Source organism: Henckelia pumila, chromosome 3 (assembly GCF_033568475.1).
Source record: "Henckelia pumila isolate YLH828 chromosome 3, ASM3356847v2, whole genome shotgun sequence".
In the NCBI taxonomy this organism is placed as follows: domain Eukaryota; kingdom Viridiplantae; phylum Streptophyta; class Magnoliopsida; order Lamiales; family Gesneriaceae; genus Henckelia; species Henckelia pumila.
The window spans coordinates 42,079,107-42,103,175 of record NC_133122.1 but is presented as its reverse complement, the minus strand read 5'-3'; the positions used below and the strand labels follow the sequence as shown (position 1 = coordinate 42,103,175).

At 37.3% G+C, this 24,069-nt stretch overlaps 4 protein-coding genes and 1 non-coding gene across 14 annotated transcripts; 2 read left to right on the top strand and 3 right to left on the bottom strand.

Annotated features, from left to right (window-relative positions):
* Positions 1-229: 229 nt before the first annotated feature.
* Positions 230-3,313, bottom strand: LOC140891222 (protein DJ-1 homolog C). Of its 7 annotated transcripts, none has more exons than XM_073299597.1 (8): positions 2,966-3,313; positions 2,380-2,580; positions 2,108-2,257; positions 1,826-2,005; positions 1,593-1,670; positions 1,275-1,475; positions 783-917; positions 230-698 (listed from the first exon to the last, which is right to left on the bottom strand). In XM_073299597.1, exons 1-8 carry the CDS (start codon positions 3,197-3,199, stop codon positions 492-494), a joined length of 1,386 nt encoding a protein of 461 aa, XP_073155698.1. In that variant the 5' UTR covers positions 3,200-3,313; the 3' UTR covers positions 230-491. The 7 variants fall into 7 exon arrangements, with proteins under 7 accessions (XP_073155698.1, XP_073155704.1, XP_073155702.1 ...); XM_073299603.1 differs by having other exon boundaries at positions 2,380-2,507; positions 2,966-3,096; XM_073299601.1 differs by having other exon boundaries at positions 2,380-2,507; positions 2,630-3,090.
* Positions 3,314-3,452: 139 nt separating this feature from the next.
* On the top strand, positions 3,453-3,525 carry TRNAR-UCU (transfer RNA arginine (anticodon UCU)). Its single transcript has one exon. It is a non-coding gene; the product is annotated as a tRNA-Arg (tRNA).
* Positions 3,526-7,184: 3,659 nt separating this feature from the next.
* Positions 7,185-17,334, top strand: LOC140887184 (probable ion channel POLLUX). 4 transcript variants are annotated; one of them, XM_073294263.1, is made up of 12 exons: positions 7,188-8,095; positions 8,355-8,423; positions 8,654-9,283; positions 9,654-9,836; positions 10,033-10,092; positions 10,176-10,379; positions 11,173-11,421; positions 12,416-12,514; positions 13,996-14,190; positions 14,901-14,993; positions 15,853-16,119; positions 16,666-17,334. In XM_073294263.1, exons 1-12 carry the CDS (start codon positions 7,481-7,483, stop codon positions 16,882-16,884), a joined length of 2,883 nt encoding a protein of 960 aa, XP_073150364.1. In that variant the 5' UTR covers positions 7,188-7,480; the 3' UTR covers positions 16,885-17,334. The 4 variants fall into 4 exon arrangements, with proteins under 4 accessions (XP_073150365.1, XP_073150367.1, XP_073150366.1 ...); XM_073294264.1 differs by lacking the exon at positions 16,666-17,334 and having other exon boundaries at positions 7,185-8,095; positions 14,917-14,993; positions 15,758-15,894; XM_073294266.1 differs by lacking the exon at positions 16,666-17,334 and having other exon boundaries at positions 7,185-8,095; positions 15,758-15,894.
* Positions 17,335-17,462: 128 nt separating this feature from the next.
* LOC140892686 (uncharacterized) lies at positions 17,463-19,317 on the bottom strand. Its single transcript, XM_073301643.1, has 2 exons — positions 19,062-19,317; positions 17,463-18,467 (listed from the first exon to the last, which is right to left on the bottom strand). Exons 1-2 carry the CDS (start codon positions 19,255-19,257, stop codon positions 17,668-17,670), a joined length of 996 nt encoding a protein of 331 aa, XP_073157744.1. The 5' UTR covers positions 19,258-19,317; the 3' UTR covers positions 17,463-17,667.
* Positions 19,318-20,359: 1,042 nt separating this feature from the next.
* LOC140890737 (uncharacterized) lies at positions 20,360-23,771 on the bottom strand. Its single transcript, XM_073298752.1, has 10 exons — positions 23,618-23,771; positions 23,339-23,449; positions 23,185-23,250; positions 22,918-23,082; positions 22,733-22,846; positions 22,299-22,370; positions 21,641-21,724; positions 21,428-21,528; positions 21,061-21,145; positions 20,360-20,874 (listed from the first exon to the last, which is right to left on the bottom strand). Exons 1-10 carry the CDS (start codon positions 23,696-23,698, stop codon positions 20,485-20,487), a joined length of 1,269 nt encoding a protein of 422 aa, XP_073154853.1. The 5' UTR covers positions 23,699-23,771; the 3' UTR covers positions 20,360-20,484.
* Between the last annotated feature and the right edge of the window lie 298 nt (positions 23,772-24,069).

Here is a 24,069-nt window from a genome sequence, read left to right as displayed (position 1 = left end):
GTTGAACATATTGATTGAGCAGCTGAAAATTTCTCAGTATGTATATATGTTAGATTTGTTCAAAAACTTTTAGAATACTAAATTATATCAGTTCACTTTTAGAATACTAAATTATATGTATTATATATCATGTTTTTATATTTTCATGTTGAAGAACATACAAGTGAAGCCGTGAAGGCTATTTTACCGACCTAAACTAGCATTTTCAATTCCCATGGTAACTAAAATAACTCATATTACTCCACTATATATATGTATTAAAAAAAAGATAACATAATGAGAATTGAACAGTTTTTCAAAATTGATAAACTACAAAACTCAATTTTGATAGGCCTACCTCATTATTGTGCATGCTATGTGGAATGTTTGCCACACAACTGTTTGTTTCTTGGATTTCAAGATTTGCCAATCTCCTGGAGAACATGTAACCCTTCTCGCAGAAGAAGGCTCGCGGAGAGCTTCCGACGAGCATAGGTATGGTAACCCGGCTGTCACCTGGGGTACTTGAGAACCAAACCTTCCGCCACACTCCTTGCTCTTGCGACCCCAAAAAGCTTGCTTACAATAGCTAGAGCAAAATCAGTTGCAGTAGCGCCTCCTTTGCTGGTAATAAGTTGCCCATCAATGATGACTCGAGCGCCAGTTGCCACGTGATTGACATTGCTCATCACAGAGGGGTGAGCTATGGCTTGCCTATCCTGTTCAAAGAAGAGCTGGAATGAGTTTTGGTTTCAACAAAAAAATACAGAAATATTGAGGTGTGAATCCCATCAGCGTCGCACCTTGAGCAATCCATGACCTTGCAAAATGGCAAGAGAGGAACAGATGGCACCAAAAAACCTTCCAGCGGAGTCTTGCTCTTTCAACAATTTCTTTAAAAACCTTGACTTGTGAAGTCGTTCATTCGAGACTCCTCCCTAAATAAAAATGAGCCAAATAAGGCGACACCTTTTAAGGACGATGATTAGGGGTGCCTATAAGTCAAGCTGAGTAAATACGGGTTTAATTAAGCTAAGGATTTTTTTTTACTACGAGCTACACTGTTATTGTTTCGGCAATACAAAATTAAATTTTAAATAGTAATAAATATTTTCAGCATTATATATACAATATTATTACTGTACAAAAATATTATATATTATAGAATATCACTGAGCAAATACATTCTTACATGTCATACCACATATAGCAAAAAAAATGTCATCTCCAGAAAAAAAAAAACAAACGTAGCATTCTTTCTTGGGTAAGATGCGAAATATATAAGAGTAACATACCGGCAGGATGATTAAATCATATGTTGATTCAGCAGCAGCACTTATCATTTTGTCAGCAACAATTTTTGTACCAGTGGATGACAAAATCTGCAAAGATTTTTCAACTGAAGCAATGATAACATTTGCTTTAGCTCGTCGCAGAATATCTACAATGGTCACAACTTCGATTTCTTCAGAGCCATTAGCCACTGGAATAAGTACCTATGGCATTTATCAGAAGCTTAAGAATAAGGAATTGCGTTATGATAAACACAGATTATTTAGGATACACTAGGTTCTGTGAACAACATGTATCGATAAGGAAAAGGAAGCTCTTACTTGAGGAGTATGATCAAGAGCCCACGATATGTCATTAAATTCTTCTTCTTTCAGAGCATTGGCATCAGCATTTAACAACTGCACAAATTAAAGGACATTAAATGTTTTCGAATATAATTTGAACCACAATGAGGAACATTTAGGGTGTGCATACAATTCAGCATTACAAACCATGCGTCCTCTCAAATGCAAGTAAAATCAAAACACATCAAATATAAGTAGTTCTCGCGTACCATCAAGTCAGAAATATCCATGGCCACCGAATTGCCAAAGAGCTGCTCCACTAATGATACAGCAAAATCAAAGCAAGTGCCCGGGCCTCGACTAGTAGTTAGCTCTCCAGAAACTTGAACATTTGATTTTACAGCCCAAAAAGTAGGAAGCTTGTCCATAAAGGCAGGATGACAAGTCGTCTTGCAGGATAAACTATGATCAAATTAGACAACAGAGTAATCAAATATATCACATGAAAAACAAGTAATTGAATTTCAAACATTGCACCAGATTCAAGGTACCTGCTTTTTCTTAAGCAGCCCCCAAGGCAAAAGTGCAACAGCTGGAGCAGCAGATATTGCACCATACAATCGTTTCTTTTCAGCATGCTTGCTAGTTATATCTTGAAGAATTTTGCAATCTCTTAAACGAGCGGAGCCTGGCATACCTCCCTATTTGGCAACACAAGGCCAAAGTAGGTTGATACAAATGTAAGATAAGGTGTGTGTTTGCCAGCTAATGTACATATAAATATGACCCAAAAACCACACAAACATGGTTTAGATTAACCGACCGGTAGTGCAACAAGATCAAAAGTTTCATAAAAACAGGAAGATATGAATGTGTCAGCTACAAGCCTGGTGCCTCCAGACGCCTCCACCTCAAGCTGCTCCTCCACTGATGCCAAAGTTACCTCTGCACCTGCGCGACGAAGAATATCAATAATTATCACTGCCTCCATTTCTTCTGTCCCGAATCCAATAGGCACCAGAACCTATAATTTGTGGGGGAAAACAGAGGGTGACCAACAAATTATAACTTACAAACTGCAAGAGGGCAATCAGACTGGAGGGAAAAAACAAACTTTATGCTACCAAGGGGCCAGGGAGCTATCCCTCACATTAAAAAGAAAACTTGCTACATGCAGCCTCTCTACAAATCTAAGTTTTATCCAACCCCTGGTTCTGTCCACCGCCCCCAAATCACTTCAAGTCTTCAAGAATCCACCATATGACTTTGAAAATCTAGAAAACCTCTTAATACAAGAGGACAGATAAAAGAGCAAAACACAAGCATGAAACTAAACGCAAACAACCAATTTTTAAAGAAAAGAAACAGAAACTCAGATGGTAACAAACACAGATATATAAAGCTGTGACCTTTTTGCGAGGAATTGAAGAAGAGGGGCCTGTAGACGGAGTGCGGATTGGAGCTGGGGATATATTTTTGTTGGGTTTCGAAGAGCGTTGTCTAAGGGCAGGTTTCTTCTGGGTTTTTGGGCTTTGGGTAGTTGCGCATATTGAGAAAGGTAAGTAAAGCAAAGTGGCGTCAGAAATGACCGCCGCAGGCTTGGCGGTGGTGGTAAACGGGAACGCCGGCGATATAGAATTCATTTTCTTCCGTTGCTTAGTCTCAGTTTGCCATAGTTTTGCTTTATTACCTATACAACCAAATCTTGAAGAAATGTATCCAAAAAACAATAATTCTTCTTCCTACTGTTTTTGACAAAAGCTTGAAATATTTTAAATTTCAATCCAAATACTGGAGTGGCTATGATCTGTTGCATAAAAGGCTATGATCTGTTGCATAAAATTTACCCCAATTATTTAATAACTTTTAATTAAAAATACGCACATCGTCAAAGTAGCGCCCGTGGCCTAATGGATAAGGCGTCTGACTTCTAATCAGGCGATTGTGGGTTCGAGTCCCACCGGGCGTGATTTTATTTTGTTGAACCTCTGCTTAGTGGGCCTAATCTGAGGACAGTCCAAAAATCTAGCAATTTTTTCTATTATTTTTATCTAAATAATTTTTAACATCTTGTAATTTTCGTGCAAAAAGTGAGAACTTTTGCACCCCCCAGGCTGCAAATGAGGAGGAATGTTGCCCCTTTTATAATGCAATGATGATCTTATTCTTCGTTTTAAGAAACTTTTAAGAATGATATAACTTAATCGCATGTTGTATGTATATACTATGAGATACAATAAATCGGATTTGGCTTTCAAGAAACTTGAGGGCCATGTTATGCAACATCGTCTAACACTTGAACAAACTCCATTATGACAATCATTCTTTAGTCATCTAAATGGCAAACCACTTTTTTATCAGAAGAATAAATTTGAAGAACACTTCATGTTGTCAAGAATAAAAAAATGTCACTATATACAGATACAAACACAGTGTTTCTTAAACATCGTATGTTGGGAAGCAGAAACACACGTGTTGCGTGAGCCGATTCCACAACGAGCCTGACGCTCACAAAACTATCGAGGTCCTGAGCAACGGCGAAGAACAGATACTCGCAACTTAATCAGCTAGAGCCTAGAGCAAATCGTTGAATCAGCCTATTGACAAACCGATGAAACATAGCAGCTGAAACTGGAAAACAAAGACACCTGGGCTGTAACAATAACAAAAGAAACTCCTTATCCTTCTCCCAGTATTTAGTTCATTTAGTTCTATGCTTTCTGAACTAAAAAAAAAATGATGTTTCTACAAGTAATGTTTATGGACCTCCTTCAAGAATCAAGAGTGTTCAAAAGAGCTGTATTGCTAGCTACTGGCAAACCTTGAAATAACGAACCCGAAAAACTAAAGAAGATGTTCATGTTCTGTAACCTGTATTCATCCTAATTATTTTCTTGCTCTTCTAGCCAATGCCTGTCTTATTCCTGAGGCTTCCTCTTCCTTCAAATTCTCCCCTACTCTAGCACTATGTTGAAAGTTTAAGTCACCCTCATCCAACTCTTGGCAAAAAGCCGAATAGTCCTCCCTCGCCAATAACATATTATGCAGTATCGAGCAAGCACCAATATAAGCAACCGCAACCTTGTATTCCTCCTTGATCGTTCCACTCAAAACACCCCATTTTCTCAAACTCGAAACAGCTTTTATCGAAGAAACACACATTGATTTGCACACATTGTTGAAGTTATCCTCGACTGATCCTTCCTCAGGATCCACAAAAGGTACTAACAAAAAGGGAAGCAAAGGATACCCCCCATTTCCTACTAAATACTGAGGCACACACACATCATTCATATGCAAAGTCCTCGAATTCAGGATCACGCCATTTTCGATGTCTTTAAACAAACTCGTTGATCTCAAGATTCGTGAGTCGGTTTTGTTACCACGAAAGCCAGCAATTATGCTCAAGATTCTTGATGATGAGTCCACCACGATCTGAGCAGCAATGCTGTCTGCTGGAGCCTCGTTTTCGATCCTGGCATCCGAAGAATTGCGTTTTTCGATCAAGAACCTAGCGCAATTCACTATTCCACAGCAATTCGGAAGACCCGTGAGAGCCTCGAACTGCGCTGAAACGGACTCTAATTCGGTTTGACTCGGAAACCCTACCCAGAACCGGAAGTTGGTGCAGAGCACTCGGCAGAGCTGTTTGACGCAAAATCTTGAAGCGGCCTCTGAAACACAGAAACGGCCGGAGATCTCAGGGTAATCCGCCCCCGTGGCGAGCCGGAAAACGCCGATCCCGAGCCTTACCTCAGCCGTTAAATCGAGAGGCGACTCGACCGGGTCACGGCAGTCCAACAACGGTTCGAGTAGCCCACAGAGCCATTCGAATGTAGATATCCTCATCCCAAAAAACTGCTTGAAAGACTCGGGGCTCTTAGGAACCGTCGAGTCCATCCCGGGAGCGGGCCCGGCGCCATGGTCTCCGTCCGACGCATCGGGGTTTTGGAAATGAGCCCGCTTCCGTTTTCTTGAAAAGGAACGGAAAGAAAGGGTGGCAACAGTATCTGAAGTCAAGAGGAAATGGTGCAGGAGAGGAAAAACGATTTCTTGGAAATCTTGAGGTGGGGTGAGTGAGGCTGGGAAAATGAGGAAGAGGAGGAGAAGAATTTGGGATACCAGAGAGGAAAGCGAAGCGGCCAGTGTTCGGGGATTCATTTTCTGATTTTCCCCAGGTGGTATTTGAGTCATAAAATGGAGTGTATTTCGATTCCCGTGCAGATGGAGACAAACAGATTTCGAGTTACCTTAAAATTCAGATGTTTTTGGTCCAAAAATCTGAAGTTGTGGGCAGGTAGATCCGACAGTTGTTATTGGATATATATATATATATATATATATATATATATATATATATTTTAATGATATGGTAATTTGCGGATGTTATTTTTCGTGTACAGTGCGTAAACGCCGTGCTAATGTAATAGCTTGCAAATTACGCTAGTCAGATAAATCAGACTAAACAAGCCTTGTGTGAGATACTATTCCAAGAAAGTGTTAAATAGAAGGAATTGAACTCATGACCTCTAACACAAAGTCAAATATGAGCTCATATTTTGGGGCCATATAAATACTAAACAAGTTTACACCTTACAATTTGAAAATTCCCTTGAAATTCTCTTGTTCTCCGAGGCATGATTTTCGGTTGTTATTTCAAATGAGACATTTCAAAAATCAATTTTGTTAGACATATATTTTATTCGATTTGACCCATAAAAATTTATTATTTTTTTATGTCAAAGTATTAATTTTCATTGTAGATATCAGTCGAACCGGTTTATATCATGGATATGAATTCGTGAAACTGTCTTCCAAGGACCAAAATAAGTACTTTTGAGTTTCTAAGCCCAAATTTCTTGGTTTGTCATCCAGTTTAATTCTTAGGCTGGAAACACAAACCACGTAGAGAAATGTGGTTCCAAATCAATATTTATTTGCTAACCAATATTTTGGGACCTAAAGGTTGGAAAAGTAGGCACTTTGTGATTTGGTAAAAATTCGTAAATTTGATATTATATGCGAGTCTTTAATCGGAATAAATAAATAAATCACTATTTATCTTTTCTGTCTAAAAATTGATAACATGTAAGTAGAACTATCAAAATGTAAAGAGACTAATCGACACACCATTTTGGTAAGTTGAAAAATTACTATCCTAGTTCAACAATTTTAAGTGATGGAACACACTAGCCAATTTTGTATTAGATTTGGTTAGGTGTCGCGGACCGTCTTACTATTTAAGCAAATTGATAAATTGTCAATAAACTATCTTATTTTGTATGACGGGGCTAGCTGACTTGATTAACTTGACCTATTTTGATAGATGTACATGCAAAAGATATAGATGGCAATACGTTTATTACTGTGAAGTACAAATTTTACAATTATTTTTCGTTTTTTTTTTGTTTTATAACTAAACTAAAATAAAGTATAAAGAATACTTCAACCGAAAATTAAATGCCAATGTAGCTGGGCAGTCTCCAATCCATCCTCTTCCTTTTCTTGTAGCAATTTCAAAACCAAAACGAAAACAAAAACAAAAACATTATTCACTGTAATCGAATGGTACCGAGAAACAAAATGAGGAGAGCAGAGTGCGGAGTAGGCGTTACTGCACTAAATATGGAGAACATGCACATTTTTAACGTAGCTGTGCCTCATTTTCTTGCGTCATTTCAAGAATATAATAATCAGTTAATCACATCATGTGTTTTCCACTTTAATTCTTCATATTTCAGCTCGTTATTCTACTCGGGAGCCTCGAATGGTGCCAGAAAAATTATAAATTTAGTGTGTCCAATCCCACCCACGATTAGAATTCATTTGGATTTTCTGGTGTGGGTCTTTTTGGGTCAGTGGAGGATAGACTAGGAACTTAAGCATAGCTAAAGCCCGAGTCTTTGTCTGGGAACACTGGTGGAATGTTGGGGACCAATGGCCAATCGGGCCCGAAGCCGAATACGGGCATGCCGGAGAGGCCACCGGTGACCAAGAAGTCCAAAACCGAGCCTACCGACGCCTCAGGCTCTGATGATTCCCAAGCAGCTGCACAATCTCCGGGCCCCATCTTCCCCTCCGGACGCCGCGTCTCTCCATCTCCACCAATCAGTTCCGCCTCATCCTCCGCCACATCGGCAGCCACTTACCTTGGCGGTGGAACCAGCAGCAACGATAGTGATGCTTTCAGCTTCAATTTTTCGGATCGGGACTACGTCTTCCCATCCAATCTCGGCCCCTACTCCACTCGCCGAAACCTCAGCATCAAATCTTCTACTTTGTCGAAACAGCAGGGACCAGCTCAATTTCCTGCTCGTAGCACTTCCATGCCGCCAAATTTGAGTGGTTCTGCAGTGGACTCCGGACGCCGGAGCAGTAGGACGAAGCTGAAAGCTGACAAAGACTTGAAGACATTGTCACTTCAAGCCTCCACGGCGGCTTTGGCCCCTTCTCCCAGAGTAACATTAATTCGTGATTCAGCTCATTCCAGTAGTATTCAGGCGAATTCATCATTCGGGGGCGCTTGGAGGTTAAAATTTGTGAGTGATTTTTTTTTCCATGACATGTTCTTTCCTTTTTTTCCTTTCGTTCTTTCTTTTCCTTTTAGTGTTTAGTTGATTGTTACTTCATAATTAATATTAGAAGATCACAGGGGGATCTTGAATAGAGTTGGATTCTTGCTCTTTATTGTTGTTACGTAGGCTGCGTGTTCTGGCCATTTGCTTCTTAGGCTTCAATTGTTGTTTGGAGCTATTTTCATGGATGAATTTGTGATTTGTGGTATGCTTGCACCTGCAGTTCATGTTTCTCAGTATACTATCACTACTGTACACAATTGGGATGCGATATGAGGTTGCAAGGCTCGAGGTAATTTCAAAGTTCCAAGTAGAGTGTGTCTATTTTAAGTTTTGGTAATATCACAGGAATGTTGTTGTGGTTGAATGCAAACTCCGAGCGCCCTTCGGTAACCTTTGTTTCTTTCAGTGTTTGCTGTGTCCCTTTGGGCATATCATGAGAGTATCATGATATATACTAAATGACATTACAAACCTGGTTTGCCATTAAATCCTGATTAAGAAAGATGGATGTGTTTGCAGGAAGAAAATGCCAACCTACATAGATTATGCATTCATAAAAATTACATCGATAGCAATCATGTAAAAGATATGGAGCTTGAAAATGAAAGTTCAGTCTTGTGGTTAGGGCACTCTGACGGTAGAACTATTGCTCTCTACACTGTTATTGTTACTCTCGTTATGCCATTTATTTTGTACAAATATCTTGATTATCTTCCACGGATCAAGAATCTTTCGAGGAGGACAAAGAATAACAAAGAGGAGGTCCCGTTGAAGAAAAGAATTGCCTATAAAGTTGATGTGTGCTTCTCTGTTTATCCTTATGCAAAGCTGCTTGCACTTCTCTTTGCGACTCTGTTTCTCATCGGATTTGGGAGCTTGGCACTGTATGCTGTAAGTGATGGCAGTTTTTCCGAAGCCCTTTGGCTTTCTTGGACCTTTGTGGCAGACTCAGGAAATCACGCCGATAGAGTTGGTACAGGTCCGAGAATTGTCTCAGTTTCTATAAGTTCAGGAGGCATGCTTATATTCGCCATGATGCTTGGACTTGTTTCCGATGCAATATCAGAGAAGGTGGATTCGTTGCGTAAAGGCAAGAGTGAGGTCATTGAAAGTAACCATATCCTCGTTCTAGGATGGAGTGATAAACTGGTAATTCTATCACAAACATTGCTATAAATGATTGTGACTTGTACCTCTGTATTGTGCTCCTGGGTTTTTGGTGTTATCTCACAAAAGAATGCCACTGAATTTAATTTTACCTTTTTCTTTCTCCTTAACTTCAATGAGTAATAGGTGCTTAATAGGTATGTGTATCAATTTATTCCTGATCATTTCGACGTGCCTGCTGATCTACTGTTTGTAATTACGCTCTACATTTTTCCTTCTCCCCTAGAAACTATGAGACATACTATCATGCAACAAGCGTCTTGATACGTTGAACGTCTACATGCAGTTAAATTTGTGATTATTGAATTAGAGAATTTTTTTATTAATTGTTAGAAACTATCCTTTATTACAGGGTTCACTTTTGAAGCAGCTTGCAATAGCAAATAAGAGCATAGGTGGTGGTGTTATTGTTGTACTTGCTGAAAGAGACAAGGAAGAAATGGAAATGGACATTGCAAAGCTTGAATTTGACCTGATGGGAACATCAGTTATCTGCAGAAGCGGTAGCCCACTTATACTTGCAGACTTGAAAAAGGTAGCTTTTACTATACTGACAATAACCCATATCTATTCTCCCTTGTCATAGCAGGATACTGAGATGCATTTTTAAGAATTATTTTTTCGACAAAAGTCAAATTCTTTTGGTCATCCCAAAGCCCCACCCCTTACCCCCCACCCCAACTGAGCCCTATAATTTTTTCTTTTATCCTATACCCGTGTTTGGCCAGCAGATCTCAGTCTCCAAGGCACGGGCAATCATTGTATTGGCATCTGATGAAAATGCTGATCAGGTCCCTACTTTTATTTCAATAAGTCTTCGTATGGTTAAATTTTAGAGTTTCTAGTTGCTTATTGCTTTGGAATTTCATATTAGAGTGATGCACGTGCTTTAAGGGTTGTGCTCAGTCTTACTGGTGTGAAAGAGGGTCTAAGAGGCCATATTGTTGTGGAAATGAGCGATCTTGATAATGAGCCTTTGGTCAAGCTTGTTGGAGGAGAACTGATAGAAACAGTTGTTGCCCATGATGTGATTGGGAGATTGATGATACAGTGTGCTCTCCAGCCTGGCCTGGCGCAGGTTAGCTATGATATGTAGATTTTCTACATATGCTGTGTATTATTACTTGTGGAAACGAAGCTGGGGTATTTCAATAACTTTATCATTCAGAAAGCGTACCTTCTATAAAGGTGAAAATCGAGGTTGTGTAGATCCTAGAACATTAGTCTCTGGGTTAACTATCCTTTTTGTTATTGTTTTGTCCATGTCTTTAACATGTCGAATATCACAGCCACATTACGCTCTTATTACAGATTTCATTAGTTCAACTTTTATAGTTCAAATATTCTGTAGTAAGTGTTGCAGATTATTCAATTTAATGAACTAATAGTGTTGGCAATTGATCTCGATTAACTGTTCAAAATTTGCTGGGTGGAAAAATCCATGTTTTCCGTATCATCTGATTATGATTAATCAAAGGAAGTTGTGACTAAAAAGAGCGTTATGTTAGTCCGTGTGTGTGTATTTTTTTATTCAATGGGGGTGAGGATTTATCTAAACCTACCATAACTAATTAAACAACTCACGCAGTCGGTGGGATTCATGGATTTCAAAATGGTAAGATTGTAAGTTTTATCAATGATGTGTGGATTTGCTAGACAATTAACAAATTATTCAATCTGTCTTCTACTTCGGCATTTGAAAACTTAATTTGAAATATTGTTAACACTAAACTTTTTTAGTTCACTTTCTTCTTCTCCAATTAGAATGTCAAAAACTTGTAGCTTCCACTATAAAAAAATCCAGAAATTTGTCCCAAAAAAAATGAGAATTAGGTATTTATTATGTGAATTATCATGGTTCCACTTGGCAGATATGGGAAGACATTCTGGGGTTTGAAAATGCGGAGTTCTACATCAAAAGATGGCCTGAACTGGATGGTACCCGTTTTGAAGATGTACTTGTATCTTTTCCTGATGCAATTCCTTGTGGAGTTAAAGTTGCTGCAGATGGTGGAAAGATTAAAATGAATCCTGATGATAAATATGTTCTAAAAGAAGGTGATGAAATCCTTGTCATTGCCGAGGATGACGACACATATGCCCCCAGTTCCTTGCCAGAGGTCAACCTCTTAACTCCAACTTTATGATAATATCACTAGTATAATGTTTAAAATATGGACATCTTTGACTTTGAATGCGAAGGCTATATCTTATATTTATATCACACTTTCTTTGATGTTGATATACATGAATAGTTTTGTCTGGCGAAATGCTCTCAGATTTCTATTTAATGGACAGATTAATAGGTTTTGTGTACCATTATCTGTAGGCCAACTGGCTTGATATTTCAAAATAACCAATTTGAGAATCCTTGCCAAATGGTCTGACCATTCGTTTCCGCTTTGAACTGCAAAAAACGGCAGTCTCTTCTTGCCGAGTCCATCAAAACTTTGCCTTTAAAAAAAAAAAAACAAAGAAAATTATAAACAGAGTTGAATGAGGTAGGCATTGTACAGATTTTCCTGTCACTCTTTTTTAAAAAGGTTTTACACCATTTTTTGGATTTAAAATGCAAAATAGTGATAATGTGTATATTGATGTTCAAATAGTTTAGGCACCTTATGACGCTAGGTTAGATCTAGTACCAAACATATTTAGTTCTTGTATTATTTAATTTTATTATCCTCCTATACTTTTCTTGCATTTGTTTTATGAATTGGTCTCCGCCTGAGAAGATATATAGTTGGGAAATTCTCAAAGCATAAACTTTCATTTCTGAAGATTTCTTGACCTAAATGCTTGTGATATTTATTGTCTATTACATGTTTCAGAGTTGAACAAAAATTTCTCCCATTTGTTGTATCCATCCTATTGCCATCTTGTTAACTTGCTCTTAACGAGGCAAGTTAAAATAGCAACACATACTCACACGGTAGAGACACAATAGATTATTGCTGTGATTACACTTTTTCAAGAAGCCGTCGTTCTCATGTATGCATCTTGATTTCTGCAGTCATGTATGCATCTTGATTTCTGCAGCTACAATAGATTATAGCTGTGATTACACTTTTTCTAGAAGCTGCCGTTCTCATGTATGCATCTTGCTTTCTGCAGCTTCGGAAGGGACTATCGCCCAGGATAACTGATCCGCCGAAATTCCCTGAAAAGATTCTATTTTGTGGTTGGCGACGTGACATCGATGATATGATTATGGTGATTTTTGCGCATAATCACATTCATTTTCCTTAACTTTCATACTTATTTTATAAGTAAATCTAGTTTCCTTTCATCTTTGTGGTTCTTTTGATTTGCTATAACAAGTTGATACTGATGACCTCAATTTTCTTTGCAGACTTATCACATTCCTTTTCTTTGACTTTCATACTTGTATCAAAAACAGCTCTTGTTTCCTTCCATCTTGGTGGTTCTTTCAATTTGCTACAATAAGCTGATCTTGTGCTCTAGATTTTTTGTGTACACTAGAGCTAGCTTTGACTGCTTCAACAAATTGCTGTTGCTCATTTTAAAGTTTTGGTCAACTGGAGTACTGGACTAAACAAATGAGGGAGAGAGAGTATTAAATTTGAAATAGAAGGTGACACATTTTAGCATGCGCTGGTTTTCAGGCGTTACCAGATCCAGAGCTTGAGCAACTGCTGTTCTGCATATAAATTAGCTTTCTCAACACTATTAATTGCAATTCTACATATAAATTAATCGAGCCAATACTCGAGTTATTGCAATGCAATGCACAATTTAGGTTAACCAACTCTCTAAAACCTATATACTACAGTTTGATGCTGATAATGCACAAATAAAGGGATTTATATCTAAACCTGTAGAGTGTCCTATTGCTTGAGAGTTGGTAATGAGATCTAATATGAACTATCATAATCAATCAGCCGAGAAAAATAGTTATTTTACTTGCTTGTATGTATTTTAATTAAAAGGGAATGCATCTCTTCATGTGCATGGACAGTAGGTAACAACTCCTAGCACTCCATGAGACTATTACAAAACTTATCATGCATGTGCCTGCGTTTGGTCTTTCCCTCTAAAATTCTATATATCCAAAATTGATACTTCCTCTTCTATTATAAAATTTATCTTGTAGTGTTTTTCTTGAAGAAAACGCCTTGAACATTTCATTTCATTAAAACCAGCACATCTTGATTGTCTTGACTCTTGTAATTTATCTAGTCAGAATTTTATGAAGCTGTTTACTAGCCAAGTCCTTTGCAAGTGTAATACAAGCTCAAAACCAATGATACTCTTGAAGATTAAGTAAGGCATTTGTTGCAAACATCAAATATTAAGTATCTCACTTTTTTATGAACTGAAGTTTTGAATAAACTAGCCAAAAGGAGTGTTCTTATCTCAAATCTCACCTTCACTCATATATGGAGAAAGAATGATCTTTTTTCCACGAGGGACCTGGTTGAGCTCATTAACAATTAATGCTCTAAATTTTTGTGATATTAAGCTTTTAGATGACATGTTCTTTTGATGAAATTGCTGATATGCAATGTTCTTACGAAGCTTCACCGCTTGATAAGTTTCTCGAACCTGTTTTATAAAAATGATAAATGTGTGTTTAATCACATACTATTTAAATGAGAAAAATGTTCGCATTTTTACATAAAAGTTTGCTGTATCTCATAAATATTAGTTTGGTTGTACACTGCCATTTGTAGGTGCTAGAGGCATTGTTGGCTCCGGGATCTGAATTGTGGATGTTCAATGAGGTTCCTGTGGAAGACCGACATAAAAAATTAACAGATGGTGGCCTTGATATTCTTGGGTTAGTGAACATAAAACTAGTCCATAGGGACGGGAATGCTGTCATCAGACGCCATTTGGAGAGTCTTCCTTTGGAGACTTTTGATTCTGTAAGTTTCATCTTTAGAATGCACCAGTATACCGGAAATTTTCTGCTGGAAATGTTCTAATTGTGATGGTTGAGCTATGCAAAAAATTTCAAGTAGCCAAATAGGACGTGGAAAGAGAAGTATTTTATTTTCTGATCTAAAGCATTTTGCACTAGAATGCTATTGTTTTTGTTATGGCATCTTAAAATTATGTTGTCCATTATGGGGATTGAGATTGAGGTAAACAAATGCAAGATTTCAATGTCTATATTTTCCGAATGTAAAAGGTCCATATCGTTATTCCGGAAAAATAATCTTAGTCAAGCATCAGGTTTGCATATGCTGTTCCTTTATGACTTCTTGTGGTATAAAAGAAACTGTTTTTCTTGAATAGCCTGTTACCTGAAATTTAGTTTTATAGCATTACTCTATGCATTTCAATGCATGACATGGCTTCAAATAAGACCTTCATCTTAATCAGGCAGAATTGTTCCCTGTTCATCCAATCAGGTTTGGCATTGCCAAGAGTAGGAATCATTATTGATCATCCCCTCACCACACTTCCAGGATAGAGAAGAGGCTATTAGTTATGTTTGTTAAAATTGTTTTCAGCTGCCAATTTTTGTTCATCTACTGATGTTTCTGGGATTAGGTACTGAATTTAAATGAGGACTTCTGAAACTGACGTTTGGATCCACTTGTCATGACCATTACTAACTCTAAGAGAACAGATTTTAATTCTTGCAGATGAATCTGTGGAAGACTCTATTGTCCAATCTGATTCACGATCTCTTGCTACCCTCCTCCTTATTCGAGATATACAGGTCATTTCTCTATCTGTGTTTGGTAGATGTATATATAATATAATATTATAATGTGATTCAATGAGTTACAGTTGATTATTATCTGAATTCAAGACCAAGATCTAATCATTTGAGCCATTTTTAGACTTTTAAATGTAAATGGGCCTGCCTCTTTAGTTTTAATGTTTGAGATTATTGTTTCCTTTTGTTATGCATTATTTAGCTTATTTCATGGAATAGCATTTGTGATTTGGGTTTCATGCATAGGCCGGACTAAATGATTAGTATAGCCAGAAGGTCTAAGTTAAGTGTTGGGGTCTTGTACAAACCACGCCTTATTTATCAGTATTTATACTTAGTATATTTTTCATTGTTCGTGAATCATTGTATTATGAACCAAGTAGAAGCTTGTTTTGAGAGCCATAAATAATTCTTTACACCTGTAAATTTTCATGCACCATGCATAAGGATAAAATACACTTCGCCCTTCCTAAACTTTTAGTATTTTAGTTTTGTCCCCAAAAGTGTTATTTAAGGCTCTGCTCCTCTTCTCAATGTTGTGTTCTAAAATATAAATCAAATTAGTTGGTATCATATTTTGGTGTGCTCCAAGGCCCTGGCGTATTGTTGATTAATAATAATTCCTATATGTGCATATAAACCTTATTTTAACAAAAAAACATTTTCTTAAATTCCTATGTCACTTTGTACAAGTGCAAATCCTTCAAAGTTTAATTTGTTTGAACCAATTTTTCAATGCAACTCTGATCCACGGTTCCTACCAGGGTTTTTCTGTCTAATTTTTTCGCCACCATGTTGAGAAGTTCTGTAACAATTCTCAGTTACTGATTAAAAGTACTTGGATGATTATTTACTCCAGTCAAAACGCCTGCCGTACAAGGATGCAAAATCCATTCCTATAAGGCATTCAGGATTCTCACAAAGTTCTTGGATTCGGGAAATGCAGCAAGCTTCAGACAAATCAATTATTATAAGTGAGATATTGGATTCTAGAACTCGAAATCTTGTGTCCGTGACTAGGATAAGTGACTATGTATTGTCAAATGAGCTGGTGAGCATGGCTCTAGCCATGGTTGCAGAAGACAAACAAATCAATCGTGTGCTTGAAGAACTATTTGCTGAGGAGGTATGCTTCTCACCATTCTAGCTTTCTGAGGTTTCCTTCAGTAATTTCTTATATATATAGTAGGGCAGTGTAAAAAATGTAGACTGGTAGGCCAGTAGGGGGAGACTGATTGAGGATGCCCGTAAGAATTGGACAATGCTTTTGTCCCATTAAATTTTTTAGGTTACACTTGGATTAATGAATTTGAGTTGGAGGCTGGTATTTGATTTGATGAACGATGTCGATTTGAGACATGGATTTCAAATACACCAAAATCCACCTCAATTACTATTGAAATTGTATAATTTGATATGGAGCGAATTTAAGTCAGCTTCAATTTTATCCATCCAAACAAGTCTAAAGTACTTCTCAGCTTTTACTAACAAAATTTCACAAAATTTCAAAATTTTGTTAAGGAAAAGCTGAAAAGTGCTTCCTAGAAGTTCTCCCAAACACTACCTAAGAATTAGAAATCCATTGCCCCGCTGGTGTATTTAGACGGCGGAAATGTATATTTGTCGAGTATTCACTTACCGAATTTTGACACATCTGTTCCTGGCTCTTCAGGGAAACGAGATGTGTATAAAGCCTGCAGAATGCTATCTTTATGACCAGGAAGAGCTTTGTTTCTTCGAAATAATGATCAGGGGACGCCAACGCAAAGAAATCGTAATTGGGTATCGACTCGCAACAGCAGAGCATGCTGTGATCAACCCTGTGGGAAAATCTACGCCACAGAAATGGTCTATAAATGATGTTTTTGTCGTCATTTCGTCAGGTGAATGACAAGAGGAACAGATAAGTGTCTGGATATTGATCACCAAAATCTCGGGACGACTCAATACTATGCTACATGATGCAAAGTTCAGAGCAGCACCCTCTCACCGAGCAGCTACTACGATGATACTCTTGCTACACGAAGTTTATCAAATTTATATTCAAGAAAGGAGGGAACTCCGAATGTCGCGAGAGGCGCTTGCACTTGGCCTTTTTTCATAAATACTAAAACAATGCAATCACCCGAATGTATTTGTAGCTGTTTTGTTGTTCTACATGTTAGCTATAGTTTAGAAATTAAATAAAATTAGAAAGCACTTGAAATGTTCAAATAAAACCAGAAGTTAGCAAGTTAGGTCATTGAAGTAATTGTGGTTATGTTTCGATTAATTTCACTTGCTAATTGAAGGAAACTGAATTTTGGTACCCTCTTATTGTCTCTTTGCTACTTCTTTATAAAATTTGACGGTCTCGAACTGATTAGTATAATTACTTGGTCTTCTTGTTAACATCATACGCTTGCAAGCAAGGTACCTATATTCATGTTTTGAAAGATAATTATGTACAAAGGCTTACAGCACATAAATCACAATCCAGAAGGGACCAAAAAAAACAGAAGTTCAGTATCTTTATGTACAATACAATGTTAGGACTCGTCTTTCAAACTAACACTACTCGAGTACATTCCGTTTTACAACGAGATCTAAAAAGCATCTATTATACAAGTAAACATACTATAACGCAGCAAGAGCATAGAATCTTCACCATTAGTATTTATTCCCATTTGGCAATTTAAGTATCTCCACCCATAGCGTTATCCCATGCCTTCATCCCATTGTGGCCATGTCGTGGACTCAAAACAACGGGGTTTATAGCGACATTCTGCCTTGAAGCCGAGTAGTAATTGTGAGGGACAGGGTCAACTTGGTAATTCACCCCCTCAACACGGCCGACAGACCTCACAGACATTAGCCTTTCGGGGGCAACACTTCTATTGAAATCAATAGGTGGCTTGGGAGATTGGTAGGCAGGATAGTGTGGCTGTCTATAACTCTGATAATATTGGTGAGGAATTTGATGAACATAATAATGGCCTGTTGGTTGTGGAGAATTTAAGCTGCATATGCTAGGCATACTGCGAACCTTGTGCATATTGGTACGGCTACTTTGGTGGTTTCCATGAAGCACGGGTTCGTTGTTTATGGTTTCCGTGGTCCAGCTATCTGGTGACCTTGGGGAAGAGCATGCTGAGGAAACTAAAGAGCCATGTTGAACAGAATTGATAGTTGGGTGTTGTTTCATGTTGAATGGAGTAGAGGGGATCATGCCATTGATGGCATCAATATATCGTTGCTCAAGCCCGTGGGGATCTACATAGCCCATCTGGTTCTCCAACGAAAAGGGGTTTGCAGGGAACAGGAATGCTCGAAGTTTTGGAGCTCCAGCAGCTTCATAGTTGATAGCTTCATCCATCATGTGGCGTAGATCTTCATCAGATCTAACCGAGACCAAGGAATCGAGGTCCTCTGACAAAACTTGGTACTTGAGGATCATTTCTCCCTCGATTAGATAAGTGAGCTTCTTCATAAGTTCTGTAAATAATGAAACCACTCACTGTCAGAACATTGAAAGCCAGGACTGAAAATCAAAACATTTTTCTCTTCTTTCCTTTGCAAGATTCAGCATCTTCTCTTCCCAAAAGACATTCCAAGTCTACTAAATTCACCATTGTAAATCATGCATCAACTCTAAATTCTTGCATCTGCTATCCGCCACCACCTCCATCACCACAGAAAAGTTTTGCAATCCAATCCGTATAAGTAATATGAATAAAGAGATGAGCAGAGAACCAAAGGCTACAATGCAAAACAACATTATGCAAGAATTTTTAGACTACTATCTCATCTACCATATAAATTATAAATCAGAGAAAAGATAATCGATAACTATGAAATAGAACAATTTTTCTTCCGTAAATGGAGAAAGTCAAGCGTTCTCATAAACCATTTCATACTACGATCCATACATTAAGGTTCAATTTGTTCCGTATAGGGGTGAAATCCATCCCCTTCATGCAAAAAATTCTCCGAAAAAAAAAAAGCTTTCCAAAAATTTAACTTCCTAGTTTTCAATTTAAAAAAATGCGGATAGAACGAAATGAAAATGTAAAGAGTGAAATGCAAAACCTTGGAAAGGAATGTCCCGCGGCACAGAAATGACACGGGTTTCGCCGCCAACATATTTGAGGTGGCGGTCGGCGGGGCGGGGGAGGATCTTTCCGCCGTGACTGCACAAGAATTTGATCCGGTTCTTAGGCGAATTGGGGGCTGAATTTGGCGCCGAACCCGACTCAGGGGCGATCTCAACACCTCCTCTCGACATTGCAACGCAGGCTCAAATCAATGGGAGAGAGAATCCTGAGAAACGTTAAGAGTTCGTTGGTATTTATACAATTGTGCACCATAATTTGATTTATTCATTCATTGATTATCTTATTTTAATCACTACTTATTATCCTTTATTTAATTAATTAATTTTTTTTTACTAATAAACAAACAGAACTAGCAATTGGATGAAATTATTAGATTAATAAGCTTATTCATATACTAATTACTATGTCATTAAATGCTTTCTTATCGACAATAAGATTTTTTTTAAAATATCTCAACGAGCCAATTAATACTTATTTTTGCATGATTTTTCATTTCACAAGGTATAATATATCCATACACAAAAATCATGATTTTTTCATTTAAGATGTTCACGCGAACATCTCAAATATAAAATAAATTCGGTCGTTGGATCCACATTCGGACACTGCTCGAATGAGGTAGCATAGACTGCTCCCCCAATTTGACAATTTCTCATGTTTCCATATCGGTAAACATTATCATGCAACGATTTACGTTCTTCATTGATTTCATGTGTCTATAATTGAATTTTTTAAAAAAATTTGTTATAATTTTGGCACGGTAGCAACTTGAAATGGAAAAGCGTTCATCGGTTGGCTCATCTCGACTTTAGCAAAATTTTATTTCTGTTTTTCGATTTCGATTTTAAAAATTATATAATCCAATTATCATTTTATTTTATTTACTAGACATTATTAAAATTACACATTTTATTTTAGATTTTTTTATTATCAAAAAATAAGAGAATAATTACCGGCAAACTATAAATTTACAGAAATATATTTTCATGGTAAAATAAATTGAAGAAAAGAGAAGATATTTTGTAATTCATTCAAATTAAGATGGTAAAAAATAATTTATATAAAGGTCTGTACTCGACAACATTGTGTGTCTTTGTATACACATGGAGCTAAACTAAATAGGCACCCACCAAAATAAAATCATGAAATTTGGAGCAACATTATGATAATTAGCACTTTCCATTTCATATATAATGAACAACCCATAAGCAACTCATCCATGAGCAAAACTCAAAATCCAGACTTCTCGAACCATCAAATAAATTAGGCAAATAAAGAAACTGGGATTTTAAAGAAAATATAAATAGCCTCCAATACACACACTAGCAACAATTTAAACCCAGGTTATGAAACTAACAAGAACATAAAGCCGAATTTAAAAAAAACAGATAAAATAACTAGTCGTCTTTGTTCTCCTCAACAATAATGTCATTATCTGTTTCTGCTTTCACTACTTCATCGACCCGTCGAACATTATCATCAACACCAAGCACGTCGTCCATCATATCATCCTCCGCGACATTTATATCTTCCACATCGTCTTCATCTTCGTTGTTGCTTTGTCCAGGGATCTTTCTTGTTTTGGGTCCGTGCTCAAGCTGATGGGTCTCAAGTTCCTTGTCCATTGTTTCTTGTAAGTTTGTTGCATCGTTGTTTGCTATCCAAGATTTTCTTCCATTTTGCCACCTTTCCAGACCATTTTCCACATTCGCAATGTACTTTTCTGAAACCTCCTTCTGATACTGTGATAGTTCACTTCTCCTAGCAGACTTCCATTCTTGAAACATCTGATGACAAATAAAGAAATTGCTCCATGGAAGATTTATTCTAGCAGCGCACATAAGTACGTTTTATCTAATTACAACTAAAAAAGGAGAAAACGATTGGGTTTCAGTACTTAACAGCCCCATCTGTAGTTTAAATATCAATCTTACTGCACATTGCTTCAAGCATAAGTCACAGAAAATACTTACCTCTTCTTTTTGCTGCTCAAGCAAAGCTTCATCACGATCCAAAGGCCTGGCAAGCACGTAATAGATTGGAGGCTCCGTCTTTGTCCTGGAAGATCACAAGCAAGGAAAATAGAAGAAATATGTCATACTAAAAACGATGGAAATTCATAAGAGCATCCTAACTCCTGTACAGCAAGAAACCGGGGTCATTTAACTGCTTCAAAGTTCTGCATACGAGTGGACACTTATCTTCTGTGTCAATAAAATTGTGAATATGGACACTTTTGGACCAAAATTAATAATAACCTGCAGCATGTAGAAAAAACAGAATCAGCCGGTTGGTCATGCTAGAGAACATTCAGACTGTTACCACAGAAAACAAGAGTACCTTGTGAAATTTCCAAGTTTTTTGTGATGCTCACTCCATCGAAGAAATAGCAATTCCAATTTCTTTTCCTCCGCCTTTGCAGCAATACGAGCTCTTAGAGTCTAAAAATAACACAGGCAATACAGAAAGGAATTCAGAAGTGCTACTATTTTGCATAGAGCAGAAATAATAGCATACAGTTTCAGACATAATAGATTAAAATTAACAGCAAACCAGGTCTCTTTTCCGCTTTTCCGCAATCTGCTCACGCTCTTGCTGCCTCAGCTTTTCACTTTCTTCACGTGCGCGCTGTTCAGCCTACGTAAACACGTGATATCTCAAGTTAATGACATGGAAAGAATATTATCTTGGAAAGAATATGGAAAGAATATTATCTTGGAAAAATTGACATGGAAAGAATATTATCTTAAAAATTTTTGAAGTACAAAAATCTCTAAGTTCAACTTTTAGTCACTCACAAGCATAGGCAACCAAGGAGGACAAGAAAAAAGGAAAAATATTGCACTCAGTATTTCATGAAATTTCTTCTAGCATCCTCAGTAAAATGATTCGGAAGCATACACACGTAAATATATATGTGTTCCTCAATGCATGTGTATCGGCGTACACAGACCCTATATAGGATTAGTCCATCATAATCAGTTTTTAACTTAGACACTTGCAACTTCAGGTTGCCAATCCAAGCTCACAATAACTATGCTCACATATACAAATCAAAGTTTTATTGAAGCCCATAGTTTTTATAGACCACGTTGTCAAACCAGCGAGATAGTCCAAGACAGCTAATTTCTCTCAAAAAAGAAAAAGAAGACAGTCCCTTGTGTTTAATTTTGTTTACCCTTCACAAGGAAAAAAGAAAAGGTATACTCACCCTTTTCAAAGAATCAGACCTCCGCATGTATGCTTCCGTACCTGAAAGTTGCTTGTCTTCTTTCCTGAACCTCTGAAAGGGGGCAAACAACAGTAAATGTCCAGACGGACCACACCTCCATTCATCACTCTTTGTACTAGGGTAAAAATATAGAATCTCAATACCACTTACAAAGAGTAGCACCTTTATTAGGAAATAAGACAACATCTCACTTAAGTTAATACTCCAGAAAGGTCAAAACATATATGATGACCAGTAATAAATCTGGACCTTTAACAAAGATCAATGTTTTACATGCTTCTTTGAGATATTTGGCTGAGCTAATCATAAACTATAAGTAGTTTTCAGAAACTATAACTAATCCACCCAAAAATATTAGAGAATACGACATATTGAAAATAGATAAAAATTACAAGAACTAGAAGCGAGAATACCTCTAAAGTCCCAAGAAGCTGACCCAGCATCCTCTTATTTCTGCTAACCAAATTAGGATCCTCATCTTTAGGCAATACCCTTGGTACATGCTCTGCCGGAGGGATTTCAAAATCCTATACCAAGTACAGGACATAAGAAAACAAATTAAATCCTACTCACGCACCCCAAACTCATTTTCTTGTACCATTTTAGAGGGCAAGGGCCTCTTATTGCCATCCCGTTGCGGCCAAAGGGATGGCTTCTTCTCACTCTGACTCGTATTTGTATCTTCAATTTCAACAGGTAAATCTTCCCATTTCGCATCCTTCGCAGCTTCGGAGCCATCTTCAGCTATTTCCCCATCCTCAAGCTTCAACACCCAAAAAAATATAAACAATTAACTTAAAGCCAAAATTGTTCACAAGCATTCTCAGCGCAACAATGCTAAAAATTATGCAAGGGATGTCCACACCTTGACCACAGCAGAAGAAAGTCTCCTTTTTGCTGCTGGCTGGTCCTCCATGTCATTTCTCTCCGCCTAATAAATCAATTGACAACCAATTATTTATTTTTCTTTAGCAAAAAAGTATAGCAAGGGTGTAAAAAAAAGTTAATAAAAGAATTACGGGTCGAACAAAGCCACGCTGGCGACCGCCATTGGCAGTAAAATTGCGAGGACCGGCGTTCGATAAACCACCACGGCGAATCCCCCTAGGATCGCGAAGCCGCTCTGAAATCTGCTCATAGGAAAACGAGGTATCATGGATAAATTCAAAAAAAAAAAAAAAACTAAGGCAAAAATTATCTGCATAAAAATTAAATCAGGAGCTTCAGACAGTAGATTTCAACGTATATAGACACCAAACACATTCATAAACAAAAAAAAAATACAAGAAAAAATTTACTTCTCGTTGCTGGCGGTGGAGTTCATCGATCTCTCTGCGGAGTTCTTCCTCTGTCTTTTCAACTACTACCGTGCTGCCCATTTGCGTCAACAGTAAACGAAGAGGAGCTGCAGATGCAAAATCAAAACCCTTGCGAAGAATTAAGATAAAGTATATTAATTAATTAATTATTTTTTAAAAAAGAAAATACTTTTTAATGTCGAGAGCTCGAATTTTCTTGATTTTTCTCTCGAAATAGCCAGAATTTTTACATATGTAACATATTATTTATTACTATGTTTTATAGGTGTTTGTTAAAATAAAACTTAATAAATTTTCGTTTCATATGGATCCTAAAATATGTTTATTTTTGTTTTGTTAAATATATAACTCAACTTTTACCAAAAATTAATGTCATGCCAAATTATCTTATCCAAATATATCGATTATCATCATATCATACATATTTCATA

Bases quoted from the DNA above. Each gene is read 5' to 3' on its own strand.
- LOC140887184 (XM_073294263.1), top strand. From the start codon at position 7,481: ATGTTGGGGACCAATGGCCAATCGGGCCCGAAGCCGAATACGGGCATG. The intron at 10,093-10,175 runs GTCCCTACTTTT...ATTTCATATTAG, and splicing joins CTGATGAAAATGCTGATCAG to AGTGATGCACGTGCTTTAAG. The intron at 16,120-16,665 runs GTATGCTTCTCA...CTGGCTCTTCAG, and splicing joins AAGAACTATTTGCTGAGGAG to GGAAACGAGATGTGTATAAA.
- LOC140890737 (XM_073298752.1), bottom strand. From the start codon at position 23,698: ATGGGCAGCACGGTAGTAGTTGAAAAGACAGAGGAAGAACTCCGCAGA. The intron at 23,251-23,338 runs GTAATTCTTTTA...TTGATTTATTAG, and splicing joins AGCGTGGCTTTGTTCGACCC to GCGGAGAGAAATGACATGGA. The intron at 22,847-22,917 runs GTACAAGAAAAT...TACTTGGTATAG, and splicing joins GGCCCTTGCCCTCTAAAATG to GATTTTGAAATCCCTCCGGC.
- LOC140891222 (XM_073299597.1), bottom strand. From the start codon at position 3,199: ATGAATTCTATATCGCCGGCGTTCCCGTTTACCACCACCGCCAAGCCT. The intron at 2,581-2,965 runs GTCACAGCTTTA...CACAAATTATAG, and splicing joins CTTCAATTCCTCGCAAAAAG to GTTCTGGTGCCTATTGGATT. The intron at 1,476-1,592 runs GTAAGAGCTTCC...TAAATGCCATAG, and splicing joins CTCTTGATCATACTCCTCAA to GTACTTATTCCAGTGGCTAA.
- LOC140892686 (XM_073301643.1), bottom strand. From the start codon at position 19,257: ATGTCGAGAGGAGGTGTTGAGATCGCCCCTGAGTCGGGTTCGGCGCCA. The intron at 18,468-19,061 runs GTTTTGCATTTC...CATTATTTACAG, and splicing joins GCGGGACATTCCTTTCCAAG to AACTTATGAAGAAGCTCACT.